General features: G+C 39.7%; 1 protein-coding gene and 1 pseudogene across 1 annotated transcript; one reads left to right on the top strand and one right to left on the bottom strand.

Annotated features, from left to right (window-relative positions):
* Positions 1–214: 214 nt before the first annotated feature.
* Positions 215–13,473, top strand: LOC109211113 (annotated as a pseudogene).
* An 8,944-nt stretch (positions 13,474–22,417) lies between these two features.
* On the bottom strand, positions 22,418–24,587 carry LOC109211116 (60S ribosomal protein L19-3-like). Its single transcript, XM_019374618.1, has 5 exons — positions 24,397–24,587; positions 23,552–23,674; positions 22,948–23,261; positions 22,724–22,788; positions 22,418–22,643 (listed from the first exon to the last, which is right to left on the bottom strand). The coding sequence occupies exons 1-5, from the start codon at positions 24,506–24,508 to the stop codon at positions 22,619–22,621; spliced, it is 639 nt and encodes a 212-aa protein (XP_019230163.1). The 5' UTR covers positions 24,509–24,587; the 3' UTR covers positions 22,418–22,618.
* Positions 24,588–25,705: the final 1,118 nt, after the last annotated feature.

Genomic DNA, 25,705 nt, shown 5'->3' with positions numbered 1-25,705 from the left:
AAGTTGTAGTAATAGAGATATTAAATCTTTCCTTTATTTATAGTCTCAATATAATCAACCGCTTTCGCGTATACTTTGGAAAAAGAATAGGTTTCTTTGAGACTTACTACAACACAATACCTTATTGATAATCAATTTTATTCCTCCAAAATAATAATAATTGGCTCTTCCATAGGTCTTAATTAATTTTGTACTACCACATATTCATCAATTTATGCAGAATGATTTCCTTTTAAGGCGTTACTCGATCTTCATCTTGGATGAGGCTCATGAGAGGAGTTTGAACACTGATATACTTATCGGTATGCTTTCTCGCATAGTAAGAGAGCGTCAGGTGAGAAAATAGTTTGCTATCTCCATGAAGTTGGTTGTCATTTCATTATTCTTATGTGGCTTTAAAAATATTAGTGGTTACTCTCTAAGACTCCAGTTCTCCTTGACTCTCCCCATAACCCTCCTTTTCTTTAATTACTTGTCACGACCCAAAATCCACTAAGGGTCGTGATGGCGCCGGACACTGCTGTCAGGCAAGCCAACCAAGTTACTTAATCAAATTCTCGTTTTAATACTTCTGAAATCTATAATTTTCCTTCAAGTTTAGCAATATTAAAGAATATAGTCTCAAATCAAATTTAAATGATAAGCAGTTAATACAATACTTCAAACTATCCCAGTATCCGATGTCACAAGTGCGGTTCCGCAGGTGCGGTTAAAATGCCGCATCTGCGGTCTTCCCTGGGCCACCCCTTCCTCGCTTCTGAGACTTGCCACCCGCAGATGCGGTCTCGCTTCTGCGGAACTTTGACCGCATCTGCGGTCCTCTCCAAGATACTCCCATCCGCTTCTGCGACCCTTTCTCCGCAGATGCGGTTCCGCTTCTGCGGTACTTTGACCGCATCTGCGGTCCTCTAGCCTTAGACCAAAACCCGCTTCTGCGACTCCCTGTCCGCTTCTGCGGTCAACCCACCGCAGAAGCGAAAAATACCAGCAACCAAATTCCCTCAGCTGTCCAAAAATCCAAATTTCGATTCGTTAACCACCCGGAATCCACCCGAGGCCACCGGGACCCCAATCAAACATACCAACCAATCCTAAAACATATTACGGAATTGCTCGAGGCCTCAAATCACATCAAACAACGCTAAAATCATGAATCGACCTCCAATCCAAACTCAATGAACTTCAAAAATTCAAACTTCTATTTCCGATGTTTAAACCTATCAAATTACGTCCGATTGACCTCAAATTTTGCGTACAAGTCATATTCGACCTTACGGACCTACCCCAACTTTCGGAATCAGATTCCGACCCCGATATCAAAAAGTCCACCTCCGGTCAAACTCCTCAAAGACCTTCAAATTTCTATCTTTAGCCAAATGGCTCCAAAATGACCCACGGACCTCCGAATTCACTTCCGATCGCGCCCCCAACTCCAGAATCACCATACGGAGCTATTCACAGTCTCGGAATCCCAAACAGACATCGATAACACAGAAATGCACTTCAAGCCAAACTTATGAAATTTCTTCTAAAATGCTAACTTCCACAATAGGCGCCAAAACGCTCCCGGGTTATCCGAAACCCAAACCGGGCATACGCCCAAGTCCGAAATCATCATACGAACCTGCTGGAACCTTCAGATCCCGATTTTGAGGTCGTTTACTGAAAAATCCAATCCTAGTTCATTCTTCCAACTTTAAGCTTCCGAAATGAGAATTCTCTTTCCAAATCAACTCTGGACTTCCCGAAATTCAATTCCGACCACGCGCACAAGTCATAATACCTGAAATGAAGCTGCTCACGGCCTCAGACTGCTGAACGGAGTGCTAGAGCTCAAAACGACCGGTCGGGTCGTTACAATCTCTCCCACTTAAACATATGTTCATCCTCGAACGTGCTGAGAACTACATTGAAGTAGTCTGAAATCACCGGTTAACTTCTCATGCACCTTCCCGTGCTACCACCACTCAGTTGAGCACATTAGCTCGATCAGTTCTGATGATATTCCGTTTTATTCAAGCAGATAGGCCTTAGAGCCTAATTCCAACATCCGGAATTCTCTGTCAGGCCTGTTTCCAACATACGAACACCGTATCAGTCACCACACGCTGTACCCAAACATGACTGCATAACTTTACTGAATTCACACCTTGCATCATTTTACTCACCGGACCACAATAATATTTTCTGATCAACTTAGTCGAAATTCCCCGAATCTGATGCTCCCATTGCACCCCATGACATACACAGGTCTTACTCTAACTCTTACAATACTGCCACAACGGAAGAGATGTGCAGATATTCATAATCAAGTGCCGAGTCAACCAATCATTGAGTCTATACTTCTGACAAGAAACATTACCACATTCTGAACCAGATCATGATCTTTGCTCCTTAATATATTCCATATAGTCAGATTGCACTAATCCTGAATCCAATAATCCCATCTTACCCGGTACGAACCGCTCAGGCAATAAGCCACCTCGGACATAATCAAAAATCTCATATGATGCCACAATGTGCCAATAGGCCATCAATTCGAACGCGATACCAAAGGAAAACGAGCTCTGGAAGGAATTTCCTAACTCCCGCACTAATACGGACTTTCCTTAGAAAATAGGAAGCGAGACGCACGAAAATAGCATATAGAAAACTATACTCAACATCACACTGTTGCGGCGCGCAACCCGATCCAAACATAGTCTCACATAAGGAGATTGCACATCGAGCTAAATTTGCCCATTACAATAAAATATCAAATTTTAGTCACAAGCACGCTAAGTGCATAATAACATCCCTGAGGGAACATGTAGCGCTATAAGCTACGAAACCCAAGCACAACTGAGGTGCAATATACAATCTGAATCTCAAGAGCCCTTTGGCTCATATAACATCATTTCTGCGCGGATCCTCAGCACGTAAGCAATTTCTCAAGCCGTCTCACAACCCACACGGTGCAACGTATCACTACACGAAATAGCTGACGACAAATAACACCCCGACTGCTCCTCCATAAGGAACGCTTTACTGAAATGAACACAACTGGCCTGACATAGAGCCCATATTCACATTTAAATTCATCCACCGACCTCGAGTCGATCCTGATCATATCAAACTAAGCCAATAACCTTTCAAAGGTCCATACAAATTTCCCTTTTCTCATAACACACAAGGACAACCATCATAACCGGAGTACTCATCCACAGTCCACAACTCAGTAACTGAGTGCCTTCTAGGCACATATTCTCAATTTAACGATATCATCACAACCTCCATACTTGTTTTAAGTCTTTAATCAATCCAGTGACTACCTGCCACACTTATACAATCTTCTTGTGGGACACACCCCCATAACCTACCATAACAATTAACTGGGTCGTACCTCCAAGCCACCGACCGCACTAACGCTGAAAAGCGATCAAGAACCATTAACCATGACACAAGCCCCTTTTTACAACACACCAATCTCAGGTGACGCTGAAGACAATACCAACTTACCTTAAACATAGAAACTCCTTTCCTGCTCATCTGAGCTCGTGACATCCTTGTCCACACCGAGCTGCTACCCTGATCTTCACTGCAAATTCCATACCACTCACTGCACTTACCATGCCAGTATACGATAGAACTCGTTTTTCATCATAGCTTCGGAACCACTAATAGGTTAACACTTCGTCACATAAAACTTTTCACTGAACTCACTTCAGGAGATCCATAGTACCACACAGGTGAATTCCCATAATCGTAGAGTATGCAAATCTCTAAGTAGTGGTCTAAGCCACCATTGCCTTTCGAAAATTCTGCTTCCACATAACAAACCATAACAGTAGAATGCTTCTGAACAACATCAATTGCGGAGGCTGACAAGCCTGATACGTACCATCACAACTCACTTGCATAACTCGATCACGCTGAGGAAACTGATCACTAACACCACTATGCCAAATTCAATTATGGCCAATCAATCTATCTCCTTCCAATTTACCCTTGATTGCCTTAGAGATAATACTAACTCCATCCACACATCACATACTCCATCTGCACCCATCTCGAGTGTCCTTGAATCACGAAACCATGCTGTCTCAAATCCCGCGAATCACTTCATACCTTCCTTGCGCGCAGATTCGCACCCTCAACTGACATGACCATTCTGCTAATCCTATTACGAATTCAAAATCTCTTCTCATTTTCCTCTCAAGTGCCATACTGCAAGTCAAAACATCATAGAACATTCTGAGCCTCCACTCATAGGCTGCTGCAAATCTTGATTCTTAACTGTACTTATAGGCTCGAAATCATTAGGCACCATACTTTACCTCTTTTGAATCCGTTAGGACCGTTACTGAGAGCCACCCGCTCTGACTTGGTCCCGAATATAATCAACTTCATAAATCTTATAACGCATGAATACCCTCTCGACGAGGCACCCGGCAAAATTACTTCCTTTGAAACCTGCATTTATACCAGGCATAAATCCTGAATCTTTCCCCAAGTCTGAACATGAGCCAATAAGGCCAACCATAGCATGCATTTCGACAATTCATTAGCTCAAACTACCACTTATGTTCCTTTCCCGTAGCTGAAATAACCCATCAATATGCTAATCACCAGAAACCTCGCAAGTAGCTAACTATGCAACCCAATCATAAGCGGTAGGACTCTCCCACTTAGCTTGAAGCCATTCTTTCACAAATCTGGGACTCCCCGGAGTTCTTCATCTCTTATTGACATAGCCTTACGCAATCAATCGCCAAAATTCTCGATACCTTACGGTAGAAGCCCCCCTTTTTATATTCTGAATCATTATCAACATTCACACAACAATCCCCTTCGCTGAATAACCAGCAGAACTCTTCGCAGAAGCCTCGCCAACCACGCAACCGCTAACCTGCGCACATGAATACCCCACCTGTAGGAGTCCCTCCCCGGCATCTTCCAACGCTGCTACGTGGGGTACAATCACTGCGACATCGATTATCCCCCCTGAGTCCGAGCTCATTCTCCGGCTGCACAAGAACCCCTACTTCAAGTTAGATCCGTAGGCTTCAATCGTCAGCCACTATAATCCCAAATCACTCCATACTTTCCTTAAGGTGCGTAACCACCCTACCACCAGGCCCATACGCAACATCCGCCGCTCTCCCACTTTGGGCGAACTCACTTCTTTAATCAGTTACCTGACCTTTGCTTCATACACCTGGCCTTTTAGAAGTTTAAACTCCGCCTGACACTTCCCGCTCGCATTTCTCATCTTTTGCTGCTCGGTTGTTGCCTTAAGAAAATCTATCTTCATAGTACTTGAGTCCACAAATCGCTACTAACTTTAAACCTTTCCGAAGGTCATCTTTCTCGAACCGCCAACATTAGAAATACTGATTCAATCCTGAACCTCCGCACCCCGTCGGTATCTGACAGTTGCATCTCCGATACTATTTCACAATCTCTTGCCCCAAAGGTGAATTGTAGAAGATTATGACACTGACACACTTAACACATTCAATTAGCACAACAGCACCCCAACATAGAAGAAAACTCCACCACGCTTGCAAATACCAAGTCTCATTACTTCCACCAGCCCACATCTGACCATCCTTAGTTCGATTGCCTTTCCCTGCCGGGAATAAATACTGAATCTCTTGGTTAAACACTGAGTAAACCTCCTTCAAGTCATTAACTGCCCCGACACGTGGGCAACATCCTACCGTCATATCACTACTGCGGAACAGTCATTCATAGGCATCATCGCAACTTGTGCCTAGCCCCAAGCCCTCAGAAGTACCGTTACTGAGCTAAAACATTAAAATATCCTTCCATAAGGCGACGATAATAATCCAATCAACTATACCGGGAGAAACATCCCGCACCACATCCGTAGTACCATCATGACTCTTCAATTCTCGATTTATAACAAGCGCTTTGCGTCGCGTAAGATTGAGTAGGAACGAAGTAAAGGCATACACCTCCAGGGATCAAATCGCACGATAAGGAATCAAGAAGGGAAGTACTCCTAACAGTCCTGCAGCCTCCCGAGGATAAGTACAGACGTCTCCGTACCATCCGCGAGACTTTACGAGACTTGCTCATGACTCGTGAGACCCTAGGAACCTAGTGCTCTAATACCATGTTGTCACGACCCAAAATCCACTAAGGGTTGTGATGGCACCGGACACTGCTGTCAGGCAAGCCAACCAAGTTACTTAATCAAATTCTCGTTTTAATACTTCTGAAATCTATGATTTTCCTTCAAGTTTAGCAATATTAAAGAATATAGTCTCAAATAAAATCTAAATGATAAGCAGTTAATGCAATACTTCAAAACTACCCAGAACCCGATGTCACAAGTGCATGAGCATCTACTGATAGGGAAGTAAAATACAGCATCCGTCCGGAATACAATGGACAGGAAATAAATACAATGTACTGAAAAGGGCTACACTAGCTGCGGGCCGCCTCGAATAGTGCAACTCACCTAGCCCAAATCATCCGCGCTGCTACGCCCAGTGGGCTGCTAGAAATAGATATACCTGTGCAACAAAAATGCACAGAAGTGTAGTATGAGTACATAAACAACGTGTACTCAATGAGTATCCCGCTAATCTCGAAGAAGTAGAGACGAGATGGTCAACTTCGACACTTACTAGAGGTCAATTAACAATATACTAAAAATGTGAGGAAATCATGGATTTATATGGCAGTTCTAATTCACGAAGCCAGAAAATAGGTAAACTCCTTTATCAAAATAATAGAGGATGTTCAAGATTTACTTTTCATTATCTTATCAATTTATATCAAGCCATGAAAGGCAATATCAACATTTAAAATTCTCAGGCCACAATATATATATATCATGAGCAAATCATGTCGAGGTCGACGGCCGCTCTAACAGAAAGGTAAATTGTGCACTGCCGAGGGTCGAACGGCGCGAACCATAGATGCATCTATTTAATCTGCCGAGGCGTTCGGCCCGTTCCATAAATAAACACATACCCTGCTCGCGAATCATGCATGCGACGCATGTACATATAGAGATACATGCTCAATCAATCAATTAAGAACTTATCGGGAATATTTATCCAAATAAAACAATTTCTCTTTTTAACAATTCAGGAAGAATGATGTTTAATCTCCTTTTAAATTCATTTACTAATCCAAGGTGATTTAAGCGATTCGAGCTATCAATAGGTTCATAAATAATCCAAGTATAACATGCTTTTGGGCCCTAACTACCCGGACAATGGCATAATAGTAGCTACGCACGGACTCTCGTCACCTCGTGCGTACGTAGCCCCCGCAAATAGGAGCACATAATCAATTATTTCACCTATGGGGACAATTCCCTTTCACAAGGTTAGAAAGGAGACTCACCTCGCTCCGAAGATCCATAACCGGCATTCCACGCCCTTTCGAAGACTCTGGTTGATGCACCATGCTCCAAAACTAGCCAACGGTTATGCAAACCCATTAATTTATGCTCAAATATTTATTACAAACTAATTTATAGCAATTCCTAACTCCGATCGAAAATTTGACCAAAACGTCCTCGGGCCCACGTGCCCGGAATCCGAAATTTTTCAAAGATACAGATTACCCATGACCTTAGGAACTCAAATATATAATTTTCTCTCAATTCCATACTCAAAATCGTGGCTAGATTCCAAGATTACTAATTTTCTAGGTTTTCCACCAAAACCTCAAATTTATACAATTTTCCAAGTCTAAATCCATATATAAACCTTGTATTTAACTCCGAGCTAGCACAAATTACTTACCTCATGACAAGTGATGAAAATGGCACCTCAAAGCTGCTCCCCATCGACTCCAATGGAAGAAAAATGGGGTTGAAATGAACTTAACCCCGAACTTAAAAGACCTCACTGCTTCAGCTGTTTCCGCACCTGCGGTTCCTTGGCCGCTTCTGCGGTTCCGCAGGTGCGTTTAAAATTCCGCATCTAGGGTCTTCCCTGGGCCACCCCTTCCTCGCTTCTACGACTTGCCACCCGCAGATGCGGTCCCGCTTCTGCGGAACTTTGACCGCAGATGCGGTCCTCTCCAAGATACTCCCATCCGCTTCTGCGACCCTTTCTCCGCAGATGCAGTTCCACTTCTGCGGTACTTTGACCGCATCTGCGGTCCTCTAGCCTTAGACCAAAACCCGCTTTTGCGGGTCCCTGTCCGCTTCTGCGGTGCCGCTTCTGCGGTCAACCCACCGCAGAAGCGAAAATACCAGCAACCAGATTCCCTCAGCTGTCCAAAAATCCAAATTTCGATCCGTTAACCACCCGGAATCCACTCGAGGCCCCCGGGACCCCAACCAAACATACCAACCAATCCTAAAACATATTACGAACTTGCTCGAGGACTCAAATCACATCAAACAATGCTAAAATCATGAATCGGCCTCCAATCCAAACTCAATGAACTTCAAAAATTCAAACTTCTATTTCCGATGTTTAAACCTATCAAATCACGTCCGATTGACCTCAAATTTTGCGTACAAGTCATATTCGGCCTTACGGACCTATCCCAACTTTCGGAATCGGATTCCGACCCCGATATCAAAAAGTCCACCTCCGGTCAAACTTCTCAAAGACCTTCAAATTTCTATCTTTAGCCAAATGGTTCCAAAATGACCTACGGACCTCCGAATTCACTTCCGATCGCGCCCCCAACTCCAGAATCACCATACGGAGCTATTCACAGTCTCGGAATCCTAAACGGACATCGATAACACAGAAATGCACTTCAAGCCAAACTTATGAAATTTCTTCTAAAATGCTAACTTCCACAATAGGCGCCAAAACGCTCCCGGGTTATCCGAAACCCGAACCGGGCATACGCCCAAGTCTGAAATCATCATACGAACCTGTTGGAACCTTCAAATCCCGATTCTGAGGTTGTTTACTCAAAAATCCAATCCTAGTTCATTCTTCCAACTTTAAGCTTCCGAAATGAGAATTCTCTTTTCAAATCAACTCAGGACTTCCCGAAATTCAATTCCGACCACGCGCACAAGTCATAATACCTAAAATGAAGCTGCTCACAGCCTTAGGCTGCTGAACGGAGTGCTAGAGCTCAAAATGACCGATCGGGTCGTTACATTACTTTCCTTTGACTTCTACGCTTTTTGACGTTTTTTATTATGTGCTTTAATGCAGAGAGAATATGAGGAGCAACAGAAGAAAGTTCTTTCAGGACAAATGGTAAGCCTTGAAGAGAGAGTATATCCACTGAAACTTGTGCTGATGAGTGCTACACTTCGAGTTGAGGACTTTATATCTGGGCAAAAAAATTTCCGTGATCCTCCGCCTGTAATGGAAGTCCCCACTCGCCAATACCCAGTTACTATTCATTTCTCCAAGAGAACGGAGATGGTGGACTATGTCGGCCAAGCATATAAGAAAATATTGTCAATTCACAAGAGACTGCCACCTGGTGGTATACTTGTATTTGTGACTGGGCAAAGGGAAGTTGAATACTTGTGTTAGAAGCTGCGTAAAGCTTCTAAGGAGATAGTTGAGAGAGCTTCCAAAGTGGATAATCCTGAAGGGAATACCATCGAGGAAAATGTTATCAAGGAGATAAGTGAGGCATTTGATGATGAAAGGAGTTCTATGACTGAGATAACTGGACGTTTTAATTCCTATGATGAGGATCACGGGGAGATCTATGAATATGAATCAGAAATTTCCTATGATTCAGCACATGATAGTGATTTGGATGTTTATGGTGATGATGAACAACTGTTAAACCAGAAGTCTCTGAGCTCTGATGGTACGTTAGATGTTTTAGGTGAGGAGGGAAGCCTTACATCACTGAAGGCTGCTTTTGAAGCTTTGGCTGGTAAAAGGACATCACAACCTGATTCCGGCGAACAGGAACTTGTTCCTATCAGTGAAGAAGGAGCTTGAAATGAATCTGAACCTCTCTTAAGTAAGGTTAAGAATAGGGCTAATGGAAACTGTGTTGGTCCGATGTGTGTTTTACCTCTTTATGCTATGCTTCCTGCATTTGCACAGCTTCGCGTGTTTGAAGAGGTCAAGGAAGGAGAACGCCTAGTTGTTGTTGCCACTAATGTGGCTGAAACCTCATTGACAATTCCTGGTATAAAATATGTGGTTGACACAGGCAGAGAAAAGGTCAAAAAGTACAACTCTTCCAATGGTATGGAAGCTTATGAAATACAATTTATAAGTAAGGCTTCAGCTGCTCAGCGTGCAGGAAGGGCTGGAAGAATAGGTCCTGGGCACTGTTATCGGCTTTATTCTTCTACAGTCTTCAATGACATGTTCTTTGACTTCTCAAATGCAGAAATATTGAAAGTACCAGTTGATGGCATTGTCCTACTTCTGAAGTCCATGCATATTGATAAGGCAAGTTTCTTGCTTGAAATAGGTTATTCTTCTTTCTGTTCCAAGACTTGTTTGAAGTGATATGATGTTGGAGTATTTACAAAGTCACCAGCATGGAAGATATGTTTTTAATGAATTTCACACCTTTGCCTGGAGTCCTGTAGGTTGTAAATGCTGTCAGCCCCCCACCCCCACCCCCCACCCCCCAAACAAAATAAGGTATTTCATAGATTGAAAAAATTATCAGCTGATCAACTTCCTCACTCCCACCCCAATTAAAATAAAAAAGGAAACTGTCACTATTTGTCATGTTCCTTGCTTGCCTCTGGCAGATTGATTTTTCTTCTAGGTGGATCTGTATGTTATTTGTCTTGATATTTATTGATTACCACCATTAATATTTATCCTTTGTTATCTCAGGTTGCTAACTTCCCTTTCCCAACTCCTCCTGAGCCAACTGCCTTAGTTGAAGCAGAGCGTTGCTTAAAGGTTCTTGAAGCACTTGATAGCAAAGGAAGACTGACACCTTTAGGGAAGGCCATGGCACAATATCCGATGAGTCCTCGCCACTCCCGTATGCTCCTTACAGTAATCCAAATTATGCAAAAGGTGAAAGATTATTCCCGCGCAAATACAGTCTTGGCTTATGCAGTTGCAGCAGCCTGCAGCTTTGAGCTTGTCAAATCCTTTCCTTATGGAGTTTCAAGGAAACTACAAAGATCCAGATGGCTTGAAATAGGATGAGAAACCAGGCTCAGTAGAAAGCGAGCGAGACTTAGGAAAAGAGGAAAGAATGCGGATAAAAAAGCTGAAAGAAACTGCTAAAGTGTCTCGTGCAAAATTTTCAAACCCCATTAGTGATGTTCTAACAGTAGCATATGCTCTACAATATTTTGAACTTTTTGGTAAACCACTGGAATTCTGCAATGACAACACCTTACATTTTAAAACAATGGAGGAAATGTCCAAGTTGAGGTGGCAGCTCATTAATCTTGTCGTTAACTCCAAATTATGTGATTAGCAGCAAGATTTCTCATGGCGTCATGGGACTTTGGAAGATGTAGAATGTTCTTGGAGGATTCCTTCAAACAAATTCCCTCTTCAACTGAACGAGGAGGAGATTTTGGGCCAAGCTATTTGTGGTGGCTAGGCTGACAGGGTTGCTAAACGCATTAAAAATGTTTCATCCTTATCGGAATCTGACAGAAAAGTTCATGTTGTTCAGTATCAGGCTTGCTTGGTAAAAGAAATCGTATTCCTCGGTCGACGGTCATCTATTTCAAAATCTGCCCCAGAATATTTGGTCTACACTGAACTACTGCATACAAAAAGACCATTCATCCAAGGTGCAACTAGCATGAAAGAGAACTGGCTTGTTAAATATGCTCCATCGTTATGCAGTTTTTCTGCACCTCTCTCAGATCCAAAACCTTATTACGACCCACTGAATGACCAGGTCCTCTGTGTTAGGACCGAAAAAATCAGGTGTCATGCAGAAGCTAGCAAAGCAAACCTTGGCGACGATAAATCCAACAACAAAAGAGAAATATACCAAAAGAGACATAAACATATAACGTGGTTCGATCAACTGACCTACGTCCACAACGGAGATGAGCAATCCACTATAATAAAAGAGAGTACAAAATATCGAGAGAGCAACCTCATGAAGAGGCAAACACATGTGACACACTAACACTTGTCCCGTAAAGTTCTCCCCCTAAACAAGACTCTCAAGCCCCCTATGGCTACATTGTGGATGCTACTGAATGAGAAGGAAGGATCCTCAATTTATAGAAGTCCAAACCTTTTCCTACAAGAAAAAGGACTAGCCAAATATTGGAGATTTATAATTTTCTTTTACAAAAAAAGAAAACCCAGTTAAGGTAATTATATTGCCTTTTCCTTCAAGAGATAGGAAAACCACTATGGTAAGAAAATTATGGCAAACACCTAACAATTCTCCCCCTTGGCCTGAATTTTCTAACAAAATAAACTTGATCCACCTTCTTCACATAGCCTTCAACAGGTCGCATCTCCAGATCTCCACCACAAAGTTTGTCTCAACGTGCGTAGCACTCCGGTCAAATTTTTCAGACAAAAATTACAATTATCGTCAAATATGTTGCAGCTAGAACTGAACCCGCCAAGATGAACATGTCTTGAACCTCGCTCTGATACCACTTGTTAGGACCAAAAAAATCAGGTGTCATGCGGAAGCTAGCAAAGCAAACCTTGAGCGACGATAAATCCAACAACAAAAGAGAAATATACCAAAAGAGACACAAACATATAACGTGGTTCGGTCAACTGACCTACGTCCACAACGGAGATGAGCAATCCACTATAATAAAATAGAGTACAAAAATATCGAGAGAGCAACCTCACGAAGAGGCAAACACAAGTGACACACTAACACTTGTCCCGTAAAGTTTTCCCCCTAAACAAGACTCTCAATCCCCCTATGGCTACATTGTGGATGCTACTGAATGAGAAGGAAGGATCCTCAATTTATAGAAGTCCAAACCTTTTCCTACAAGAAAAAGGACTAGCCAAATATTAGAGATTTATAATTTCCTTTTACAAAAAAAAAAAAAAACCCAGTTAAGGTAATTATATTGCCTTTTACTTCAAGAGATAGGAAAACCAAATATGGTAAGAAAATTATGGCAAACACCTAACACTCTGTTGGGTCAGTCCAACTTTTGGTCCTCATCTATGGAAGCTCCCTCTGCATAGTTTGCCAATCGAAAATGATATGAGCCGGGTGGCAGTATTTGCTTGTTCCTTGCTTGAAGGCAAAGTTCTGCCATGCCTAAAATCTGTACAAAAATTCTTGGCAGCCTCGCCAGCTAGCATTTTGAAGCCTGAGACATCAGGTCTTAAGCGGGTTGGAAATCTTTTAAACAAGATGAGGACCAAGAAGAGAACGATTGATAGTTGTGCCATGTTAAGGAAATTGTGGGATGATAATCCTCGAGAATTGTTTTCGGAAATTTTGGATTGGTTTCAGCAGGGATTTCATGACCATTTTGAATACCTTTGGTCAAAGATGCAACTTGAAGTATTTTTAGACCCCAAAAAACGGCTTTCCAAGAAGGTCAAGAGAGAGAAAAGGAACTCATGAACTTTCTATGATTAGGAATATTAAATGCCTTTTAGAATCTATCTCTGCTTATGTTGGATGATATGAACTCCATTGGCATGTTCTCACAGGCATAATATCTCTTTCCAAAAATGTGAGGTAGTCTCCTGCCTTTCCTTTTCTCACTCACGCACCGGATAAAGGGGATTTTAGTTAGTTCTCTTTTGATTAATATTTTTGCATACTATGATTTCTAGTGAGGACCAACTAAAATAATGATAAGAACTCTTTCTTTGGGTAGAGTTTAAAACCTTCCGCCATGCTCTGGGAGATTTCTCGGTTATAAAAAAGGATTTCTTTTTTATTTATGAAATAGTCCTATAATAGAATATATCATTCATAACCTATTTGAAATCACTAGAATAGGTAATCATATTATCAAAACCTAACCAATAGTAGTAAAATGAACTTGCTGCTTGAATTCACTGATAAACTGAACGGTTACACATGTATATGTAGTGAATTTTTGGTTATTACTATTGTTTCAATGGATGTTTACTTGAAGCTTTCAAATGCTAAACATTGCATAACTTACTTGCTCTTATGTTCCATAGGAGCGGCAGAGGATGCGATACAAAAATTTAATGGAGCAGTTATCGGGAAGCAGACGGTTCGTCTTTCCTGGGTCGAAATCCAGCAAACAAGCAGGTATTTGCCAAATGGTAAAATGTGATCTCTGAAAAGCTTTTACTTACTTCAGATACTAAGTATCTTGTGCCAACATCTGTTTCGTGGAGTCTCCATATATGCAGTAAAGTTTTCATAAGTTCTGTATTTTGAGCAAAATGAGAAGAAGAGCAACAATGCTTCCTAGAAAATCCTACTAGTGTTCTGCTTTTGTATGCTAATGAAAGCCCCCTTGCATCATGTATCTCTGATAAGCCACTTGCCAAGAAAGTAAAATGCTGAGAAGTTGACATATCTATGCTTTTGTTCATGTGTGGTTCCCATAATATTTATTTACATACTCAGTTTGCAGAAATATGTAATCCAATTGATTACTGTTGCAGCAACTACAAAATTTATTAGGCTGTTGTTCCAATAGCCCTTGGAACTTTAAGCAATTCACCTGATATATTATATTCTTACTGGTGTACTTAAACGAATTAAAAATTTATTTTCTGTGTTACCTTTCATTATTGATTACATTAGATGCTTTCTTCTACAATCTTTCTCACTGGTTCTGGAGGATGTTCTGTAAAATAACATACTTATTTGTATTACTATAGGGGTCGTGTGGTTGCATTACCAAAATGTGATAATAACTGTATAAAACTCCACATTAGTAATACAATATCTGGTTACCTTTTGAAACTTGCATAAGATTCAGCATTATATAAAACTATATATTGTTTGATCGGCTTTTGTTGCCAGCTTAACTAACACATGCATAAGTTATGCAGAAATCTATGTATTATTTTAGGCGGCATAGGTGGAATAAGAATACAGGAATTAGTAATACATGGAAGTGACCGAAATAACCCTCATGTATTAAACTTTTTTTTTGGAAAAAAAATAAAGCACATATTTGTACTCTCTCCAATACAACTCATGTGTTATTAATTTCTGCATTTACAATCCCAGCATACGGATCCCTGCATTACTAATCCTATATTTTAATTCGTGCGCTATTAATCTCCATAACTTGTCTCAAAACCAAGTTGGCCCCTTTCTGTTTCTTGGTTTTTTCCACTATTATATAATTGAAACTTTTAGAGCTTCAAAGTGACAATTTATGCATCTTATGCTTTTTATTAATAATTGGCCTATATTTTTGGATTTTATATTCCATGAAGGTTCTTCATAGAACGTTTGTATATTCAACTTATGTTTACTCTATTTTTTGCAGTTGAGGACTGACTCTGGTAGTCAGTGGAATGGGGGTTATTATGGAAGGCAAAATTATGGTGGATACAGATATGATGCATCGCAAAGTCAAGATTCTAGCATGTATGCTGCTGGAGCAGCTTATGGGGCATCTTCTGTTGGCTATGGCAAACCAGCAGTCAGTTAGCTAGATGAACTATAGTCTGAGTGTGCTATTTTGTTAGAGTTTGGCAAACTTTTTAAATTCACTTTTTGGTGTGTTTTTTTAAATATATTTACAGGTTATAGTGTTTGATGAGGATTTGTAGCTGTATTGCCTTTATGAGAGGTGAACTTATTAGTCTCATGTGTCTCTTATTTGTCTCTGTTCAGCAATTTATCTTTGATCGACTTCATAAAATTTACAGAGTAGGATCAAACAATGAGTAATGGCAAACACAATTTTTAACACACAGGTGGCTTTTGTTTCGAAAATAAGTTGAATCTTTTTTCCGGGCGTTGGAAGTTATGTTATTAATGCCTTTGCCATGGATATTGAACTCAAGCTGCCATTCTCTTTTTTTCTTCTCTTTTTTGGAAGAGGGGTTAAGGCCAATATATGAACAACACCAGTGACCTCACTGAACAACACTAAATCATTCCATCTCTGTTTTTTTTTCTTCTTTCTAAATTGAAATAGAAAATGATTTTTTAAAGTCCTAACGGTAGTTTAAGCTTAGTATAATGACATTTAGCTTTCTCTTTACGCAATTTAGCTTGCAAACTGTCTACGGAAGCATGAAAATGAAGAAAGACGTCGCAACTGTTATCATTCTTTCTCTGCTGAGTTTCTTGGCCTTTGTACAATGAATAATATATGCTCCTTACATCTTAATTAAGTGTGGTTTCACTAACTTTAACAAGTGTGCTTGTTGTGGCATTTCCCCAAATTTGTTGGAGTTTTCCTGCCTGCCTCTGAGCATCCAATTGCATCCAGCATTCCACCTCCTACACTAAACAGTCCAATAATTCTTTTTCGCTTCCCATACAGTAAACTTCCATTTAACAACACTTTTCAACGTATCCTTACTAGGGAACAACATCCCAGATGCATTATCCTTCAAACAAACTTTAACACGACCACCCTCTGATTCACAGGTAGAAGCAAACACCTCTGTGTTTTGCCGATGTGGGACTCTGTCTAAAGTATAAGTGTTACATCATCAGAGTCAATTATCTCATCCGACTCATATATATCACTCGGGGAGTTACTGTTAGAGTCATCATCCCCTTTAGCAGCAGTATCAACTTCTACCTAGGACTGTATTTCAGAATTAATCCTCAGAATCTCCGGCATTTCTACCTGGGCCTGTATTTCAGAAATCCTCAGAATATCTGGCTCTGAATTTTGGACATAACGTACTTGCATTGTGATTTATCCAAGGAATCGAGAATTGCCATTGAATTTTGGTTTTGTAGGTAATTGATAACTGTACTCTGAATTGCAACGGGAAGATACTAAGAAACTAATACCAGCATATTGTCGCTCAACTCCAAAAACAAAAAGGACATAAATGAGAAAGAAAAGGCTCGAGTTTGAACAGAATTCATATTTATTCTCTGGTTTACAACACAGCACAGTTCACGGTCTTTATTCTCCAGCACCATCTACATGGAGATGAGGATGGGTACTTAGGGGACGGGGGCGAACTACAAGAGATCGATATCCCTATCATACAACCAACCTTTCCAAACAAGATTATCCACGTAAAAGTGAGCTTTTCTCCTAGCCAAGCATTACAGAACAGCCAATATAGTGGTCTCATTTCAGTTGCAATTCTAAGTCCGTTAAATGATCGATTAGCATGCAGCATTTTATTTGGAAAACTGCAGGCAAATTGTTGGGATACGGGATACTGGTCGTACTTAATCAAAGTTGAACGGGAGTTATCTCATCAGCCACTGCAAGGTTCGAACAAAGAACACCATTTGTTGCTCAAGAGTGAATTTTATGCTTTCCGCCTGTGAAAAATCTTGTTGGTTAGGAACTCTCAGAATTCCATGCTTCAATTTCAGCATGATAACTCAGACTCGACAAGCCACATTAAAAAGTAGCTTCATAAAACGTTTTATCAGTGTGGATCGAAGCAAACAGTCAATAAACGCCCTAGCTAGACAAAATATATATACATGTGATAGATACATAGTTCTCACCTTCCGAAATCCGTGAGTTGAGATTATGGGTGGCTAACGGGCCGGGTTGACCCGGAACCGGACCGGCCCAGACCGGTTAAAACCGGAACCGAACCGGCCCGGTTCATAAGGGGCCGGGTGGGCTGGGTTGGGGGGTATAGGGGTTTGTACCGTTTAAAATTTTCCACCGGTTAACCAGACCCGGTAAACCCGGTCCGGATGAACAGTACACGTAACCGGTTTAACGGCTAGAAATTTCTTTTTTTGTTTTTTTTTTAATTTTTGGCAGGTGTGGGTCCCATTGACCGTTGGCAACGGTCAGAAATTGAACTGATCCGTTAGCCAACGGATCAATTGCAAAAATAGCCATTTTTTATTTTATTTTTAACCCTTTTTGATTTTACAAAATTAACCTTCTCTAAAACTATAAATACCCCCCCCCCCCCCCCTCTTCTTCATTTCTCACTCAAATCTCATTTCTCTATCTCAATTTCTCATTCTCTTATTCTCCAATTTTCAAGACTTCAAGTCTTCAATTCATCATTTCATCTTCTAATTTTATTTGGCTCTCTTTTCTTGAATTTAATTTATCGTGTTTTATCATTCGGGTTTTGAAGTTTATACATTTGAACTTCAAATTGTTCGTGGTAACATCGGAATTGCGTAATCAAGTGCTCAATTTATTGTCCAATTCGGTGCACTCCCTCCAACTCTTTCTCTTATTTAATATTTTAATTGCATATTTATTTTGTGCTTATACTTTAATTTTCACAATATGTTTAACGCTGCTAAATGAGCGTGTAGAAAAGTTACTGGTAGAGGAAATAAAAAAAGAGGTAGTTCTTCAGCATCTGGTAGTAATAGTATCCCAATTTCTCTTGTTCCCGAAACATCGCCTAATGAAATATAGATTATGAACAATTACAAGAAGTTATGGAATAGAAGATGATGAATTAGGAATGGAAGATGAGATACCAGCTTACACCTACTAGTGCTGGAGTTGGTAGTGTTGGAGTTGCTACAAGGGGTGGTGGTCGTGGCACTAGTAGTAGACCACCTGTGGCTCCGACTACTAATCGTAGAAAAAGAAGTAAGGTTTGAAATTTTTTTGAAATAATTGAAGGTACTGATAGAGTTAGATGCAAACTTTGTAAAGATGATTTTAACATTTGACTGGAGGAAATTTAGGGGGAACTGGAACGCTTAGTAGACATATGAGAATTGCACATCCCATAGAATGGGGCTCTGATGGTGATGAAAATCAAGCAACTATTAACCCTACTACTGGAAGATTAATTAAATATGATAAAATGAAGGATCGTGAGAAGTTAGCAAAATGATTGCTTTTAGGTTGTCTACCTTTTCTTTTGCTTCTTCGTCATATCTTATTATGTATATTCAAAGGATTTACAATCCTTTATTTAAAGGTATCCCTAGAAGTACTTGTAGAGCTGATATCTTTAGACTTCATGGACAATATCAAACATATATACGTTATTTGTTTAGCCACCTTCCTTGTAGAGTTTCTCTAACTTCTGATATTGGTCATGCTGTTAATGGACGTGATTATTTGACAATTACATGTCATTGGATAGATGATACTACTTGTATGCAAAAACGTATTATCGCTTTTAGATATGATGAAGATTAGAGTCATACTGCTGCATTTATAAGTAGTACTATTTGTGAAGTTGTTGAATTTTATAATCTCAAGCAAAAAGTATTGTGTATGTCTTTTGATAATGCTTCTAAACAACAATGCCGCAATTTCAATATTAAAAATGCATTTGCAACCACCTCTTGATGAAATTTTCCATGTTAGGTGTGCATGTCATGTTTATAATTTAATTGTTAAAAGTGGCCTTGATTTATTTTCAACTGAGATTACTCATGTTAGAAGAGCAGTTGGTGTTATTCAAGGAAATAATAGACAATCTAGAATAAAGGAATTTAAGAATAAGTGTGTCCAGTATAACCTTCAACCTAGATTCATGCCAGACGAAATTATTACTAGATGGAACTATACATATATATTTTTAAAATGTTGCTACAAATATAGATTCCCAATAACTGAAGTTGCTAATGCGCATTGTACTGATCCAAGCCGTATGTTAACAACTACTACTTGGGAGGTCATTAATGATGTTGTTAAATTTTTACATAAATTTTATACAGCTACTGTTGAGTTTTCTGGAGCATATTACCCTATTATTACTATGGCTTTAGTACATATAGCTGAAATTTCTTTTCTACTCTTTGAATTTAAGAAGAAAGAAAAATATAAGGATGTTGTGGAAAAAATGCAAGCAAAATTCAAAAAATATTTCTTTTCAATTCCTCCGATTTACTTAATTGGTGCTGTTTTAAATCCTTCTATTAAGATGTCTGATTGTCACCAATTAATGAATGCTTTATATACTTATATGGAGATTGGAGAAACTGAAACCCCAAATTTATATGTTTCTATGAACAACCTAAATGATTATTTACAGAAATTATATAATTATTATGCAAATGTAATTGATGATGTTGCTCGTACTGTAGGCAATGTTAATCCTACTATGCAATGTAGCACTTCTGCTACTGTGAATGATGAAGAAGGCTTTGATGATAGTTTTAATATTTTTTCTACATTTTCTAACACTCAAACAAGTCGCAGGAACATTGATGAACTTCAATTCTACTTGCAGAAGCAAAAAGAGCCTCGCACAAAGGAATTTTCGCCGTTGGGATGGTGGCATGAGAACGGAAAGCAATTTCCTGTTCTTTTCGCAATGGCTCGGGACGTGCTGAATGTGCCAATTTCAGCTATTGCATCGAAGAGTGCATTTAGCCAAGAAAGACAACAACTTGGAGACACCCGTCACTCATTGGGAAGCAATGCTTTGGAAGTTTTAGTATGTTTCAGAGATTTGATTAGATCGGAAAGAAGAAATCAAGGACGTGAAGATGTTGATAGCCCAGAAGACGAGGAACTTGGAGATATATTAACACATGGTAACCCATCCGAATTTAACACTCCAGAAGAAGGTCACTCAGTTCATATTGATTATGACGAACTTACTAAGGCAATGCAAAACCTTTGAATTTACTTGTTGTTAAAAATGTAAGCCTTTCAATTTGTAAGTTTGAAATTTGAATTATGAAATAAAAGTAGCACTTCCAATAAGTGCAATTTTTTCTCATCTTCCTTGTATTCTTTAAATTAATACAAAGTATTAATATAACTTACAATAGTTATACAAAATTCCAAAAAAAAATTAAAAAAACAATAAACCCGGCCCGGCCCCCTCAACCCGTAACCCTTACGGTTCAATTTTTACCCGGATGAACCCGAACCCGTTAAACCCGTTAAGACCTAGTCCGGAACCAAACCCGTACGGGTTCAAATAACACAGGCCCGGCCCGGCCCGGCCCACCCGTTTAACACCCTTAGTTGAGATTCTCCTTCATACTCCACAAGAGCCACAGGTAACCCCTTTTTCTTAATTCAAGGCCGGCCTGGTAGATTTTTCGGGTTGGACAACCTGTAAACGTACTGCTTGGACGCAAGGGTGATTACACTTGCATAGCTCGTCACCGAGTTAATTAATCAGATAGAGATGCAATTGACTCCTAAAAGAGCAAGTTTTCATGCATGGGATGAGGTAGCACTGCAGATGTTTCTTGCATGCATATAAAGTATGTTTTAATACAAGTTTTTTCTGGTTCCTTTTTACTTGTTACAGTAATCAGTTTCCTGAGTTTACATTATTTGTTGTGAATTTAGGTATTTGCAGTTAAAAGACCATGAATGGCCTAGTTAAGAAAGAAGAGAAGAATCCAACTAATACTAAAACTACAGCGATACTCATCATCCAACATGCACTTATCCTGACTGCATTACCTGATCGGACTGTTACCTACAAATGAATTTTATCAACTATTTCTCAGGATGGCTCTAAGCATGTCCAGTCGCAAGTCGCAACCTGCCCTATAAAATATGGAATGAGTGATCTGAGATAAAAGAAAACCGAGAGATTACTGTTGGAACTGAGAATCATTCAAGAACCTTTGAATCTTATCAATGCACCATCTCTGATTTGTTTCACTCTCAACAAAGCGTCATCACCGAATTTCGTGTCTACTGCCCAGCAGGGAGAATGTTACTTGCAGATTATTATCCTTGCAGCATTCTGTTTAAAATTGTAGAACTTGTCCTATGTGTACACACGTATAGTTAATAAACAAACAGGGAATTAGCGAAGCAAGCTTGCGTTTCATTTCGAAATCAATAGAGAGCTTAATAAGGCGAGGAAACCACAAGTTCCCACACAAACGCAGAGAGAGTAATTGGTCATTCAACCAATATACACATGACACCCCAAATCATGAAATCATTATCGATTAAATTGCGACCATAACCGTTTTATCTATAGTTATTCTGAATATCGTGATTGCGTTCCATGAGTTTGATTGGTTTTTCTTCTGTCTGGGTCTGGTTCAACTAAATTTCTTTTAGCTTTTGGCAGAATACACTACAAGCACTTATCAAAGTCTGGAGTAAGAAATAATTTATGTAAAATGGCATGGATACAAAACATTCAGGAGCCTGATCTATACGCCTCCGCAAGTAAGTTGACAAATGTATAACGATCATCAGAGTTTGCAAGATCAGTAAGCCTTAATTAATTCAGTTTCACCCAAAAGTATAAATTTATATTTGGAGTAACTAAACTACTTGGAGCAGATGGAGCTGGCTCAACCTGGGCTTTGATCATGCCAGCCTAAACCAAGCCAGCTTGACTGAGTGTCCAAGCCTACTCGGAGCACATAAGAACTCCTGATCATACAGGCTAGCCATCCATACAAAAAGCCTAAGCTGAACTTGATTTCAACTAATTAAGAATCAATTTCTTCTGTGCGTCCATGGCAAAATAACGACTGATTGAGAATAGTAATAAAAGCTAATGCATAACTGAAATAGGAATAGCTCAGATACAATGCGAATAACGTATCAAAACTTTAAGGTGCTCGCAAAATCATGTAACTAATGTTGTTCTCTAATAATAAAATAAAGGGATATCACAGACTGCCATACTATCAAGGACAAGTAAATATAGAGCCAAGGCTCTTTAGAGTATCATCCTCACTTCTTTGACTTCTTAGATCCCCTGAAAGAAAAAGTTTCTATCAAAATTTGTTCCTAACTTCTAACAACCACCAAGAGAATAGCATTTGTTAGAAAACTTACTGGGCTGGCTGGGCTTGGGGGGCTGCTGTCGCTGCTGCAGGTTGTACTGGCCTCTCTCCAGGTCCCTGAGAATTGGAGAAAATACAAGCTTAAATCCCATGCACTGTCATTTCTAGGGAGGACAAAATTCATTGACTACGAGCCAACATAATATCAATGCAAAAACAAATAGTTCCTCCTCTCAAGTGTTAAACGAGACCACAGCTAAATTTACAACTTAATACCTGAGCCAAACGCTCCTCCCTCCTAGCAAACTTCCTTTCCCTGCTTGCTTTGTTCTTTGCCCTCCTGGCCTCAAATTGGTCGGACAAGGTCTTTTCTCTGGCCTTTTCAGCCTTTGTTTTATGAATGTTTTCCATTAGCACACGCTTGTTCTTGAAAACATTACCCTTCACCTTCATGTACATGTCATGGTACATGTGCCTGTCAATCTTCTTTGACTCCCTGTACTTGCGAAGCAATCGCCTAAGGACTCTCATCCTCCTCATCCATAGCACCTTTGTAGGCAACCTAGCTTCCCTGGTACCCTTGCGCTTACCTGGGCAAACAAGAAATGTCTTCAATATTGGGAGTCACCAAAACAAATTTCAGCAGCAAATTTTCATCCTAAAAAAAAAGATAGAAGCAACGCCTAAAATATCGAAACCATAACAGAAAGTAGGCTCATTTTACCTTTCAACTTCTAAACAAGAAGTATAAAAACAAGTTAAATTGGTCAACACACAAGTCAACCCACAAACTACCTTCTGATGAGAACTAGCACCACGTAACAAAAAGAGTTACTCTAAATTATATAGGGTAGTAGTCATTGCAAAGGTTAGTAGTTACCATATCCAGAGTGACGGCCCTTCCTCTTGGCTTCCTTCATTCTACGGGCACGGGATCTTGAGTGAATTTTGGTTGGTTTTCTGATGATGAAACCATCCTTGACCAACTTTCTGATGTTTTGCCCTGCACTCAATGCAAAACAAGGGAATTATAGGCATTCAATTTGTTTAGTGACTGAGAAAAAGGTATTAACAACACACTGCCATTGTCAAAACTGCAACTCCTCGAATGGCAATAGATAGGAGATGATCACACAGGGCGTGCAAAAGCTAAAATATCTCGGCTCAAGCAATATGTTCAGATTTTCAGAAAATGGTCAGACCATTAAATAAATGAAATACCCCACTCAATCCCTATTTCCATTTCATATCCTAATAACACCAAAACCTAACTGGCAGTGATACTACATTTTTGCTGTCATGAAAAAAATTTACCCTATTGAGCACAACCTGCAATTCATACATAGACTACGCCAATGTATGAAAATTACCCACTCGAAAATAAGTAATCTCTTGAACTTTGGTTAAAAAACTAAGCCTCAATCTCAAACTAGTCACCATAGGCTAATATGAATCCACTATAAGGTGCAACTCTATTTCAGTTCATTTCACACCAATACTCGTAAAAATAGTCTTTTGAGACAATTAAGGGTTCTCTAAAACTAGAAGTTTGTCGTGAAATTTAATTAAAGGAGTAAATTAGGTTCAGATCTAATTCAACATCTAGTGTTAGGCAAAAATAGGTAAAGTGAAAAAATTTCTAAAATAAAATAATTTTAATGTTTAGAGGAGCTAAGCTAAATAGGTAATGAATGGTAAAAAAATACTCCTAAGAAAGCAACGTACTGGAGTTGGCCATGGAGATCTCGTTGCCTTCATTGGGGTCAAGCCAGACCTTTCCCCTCCCACACTTGAGGACGCTGGCCGCTAGCCTCTTCTGTAGCTTCAACGACACCATCTTCCTTTCTCCTCCAACCTCTGTTCTCGCAGCTGCAGTGGTGATAACGTGGTCTTATACACAGAAATGCCTTAGGGTTTTTCTGAAGAAGGCTTATGCTTCTTTAATGTTTAAAAAGAGACTGGGCCTCGTACTAATGGCCCATCTTAAATGTCTTGGCCCATGAAATTGTTCGCCTTTAAGTACAAAAGGTCTTTATAGGGCTTTAGGCATGGTATAGCAACATACTCATATAATTGGCAAAAAATAGCCCTAATTATAGATATTAACATCAAATAGCCAATACATGTATATCGCAATAGTAATATGTATATCGCAACTTTTTTCTTCTTCTTTGTCTATACGAACAGGTATATTAAATTTTTATTTTCATTCTTTATGTATAAATAATATTATTCTTTGTATATCAATAATGTAAAATTCGAAAAAGGGCCTGATCTGTTCCTCTACTATGATAAATTGTTTAAAGTTGTCCTCCGTTATACTATTGGGCCATAAAACTCTCTGCCGTCTTACTATCCTAACAAATATATCCTTAATTAAACGGAGGTGACATGTGGCACCCATCCGTGCCCTTTTACATTTGAGCACATATTAAGCGACCCGCCCCACGAAACCCGTAACAATTAGTCCATCCCGGTTCTTTTGTAATACCCAATACCCTCAAACCCACCTAAAAAGATGACCCGATTAAAACTTGTCCAGCAAATAAGTCTATTTTTTTTTCTTTTGTCTCTTTTGTTCATCTTTCTTTTCCACTCACCTCCGCCTATGCACCACCAGCGATGAAGTCATAACTGCCAATGCACACTTTCTACACATGTGTTTAACAAAATCAAAACTCAATTCTCCTAAATCAAATAAAAAAGGAAATATCTTCTCAAATCTAAATGATATTCATATCTATCCTTAAAATTTGGCTACCCCCAATCTGTACTGATCCACTTTCTCCATTATCCAATATAGTTTGGCTTAGGTTCTCAGACATCATAGTTAGAAGTCCTCACAAAGAACTTTAAGCAAAATTAAATCACTAATTGGTTCACTTAGTGGCAAAATTTGTCCGAGAATGGGTGGAACCTCCAAGGCCGTCGATGTCAAGTTTGCCGGATTTATTTTTTCAGATTCATGGAACTTGGGACAGTAAATTGATCGGAGTTCCTGTTCACCACCAACATAGTTTGGAGCATTTTTGAA

This window comes from Nicotiana attenuata, unplaced genomic scaffold (assembly GCF_001879085.1).
Source record: "Nicotiana attenuata strain UT unplaced genomic scaffold, NIATTr2, whole genome shotgun sequence".
In the NCBI taxonomy this organism is placed as follows: Eukaryota; Viridiplantae; Streptophyta; class Magnoliopsida; order Solanales; family Solanaceae; genus Nicotiana; species Nicotiana attenuata.
This window is presented reverse-complemented; position numbering and strand designations above follow the sequence as displayed.

What these genes read in the sequence shown, in the direction of transcription:
- LOC109211116 (XM_019374618.1), bottom strand. Translation starts at nt 24,508, where the DNA reads ATGGTGTCGTTGAAGCTACAGAAGAGGCTAGCGGCCAGCGTCCTCAAG. An exon ending in GGGCCGTCACTCTGGATATG is followed by an intron (nt 23,262 to 23,551) that starts GTAACTACTAAC and finishes TTGTTTGCCCAG; the next exon opens with GTAAGCGCAAGGGTACCAGG. An exon ending in GGGAGGAGCGTTTGGCTCAG is followed by an intron (nt 22,789 to 22,947) that starts GTATTAAGTTGT and finishes TCCAATTCTCAG; the next exon opens with GGACCTGGAGAGAGGCCAGT.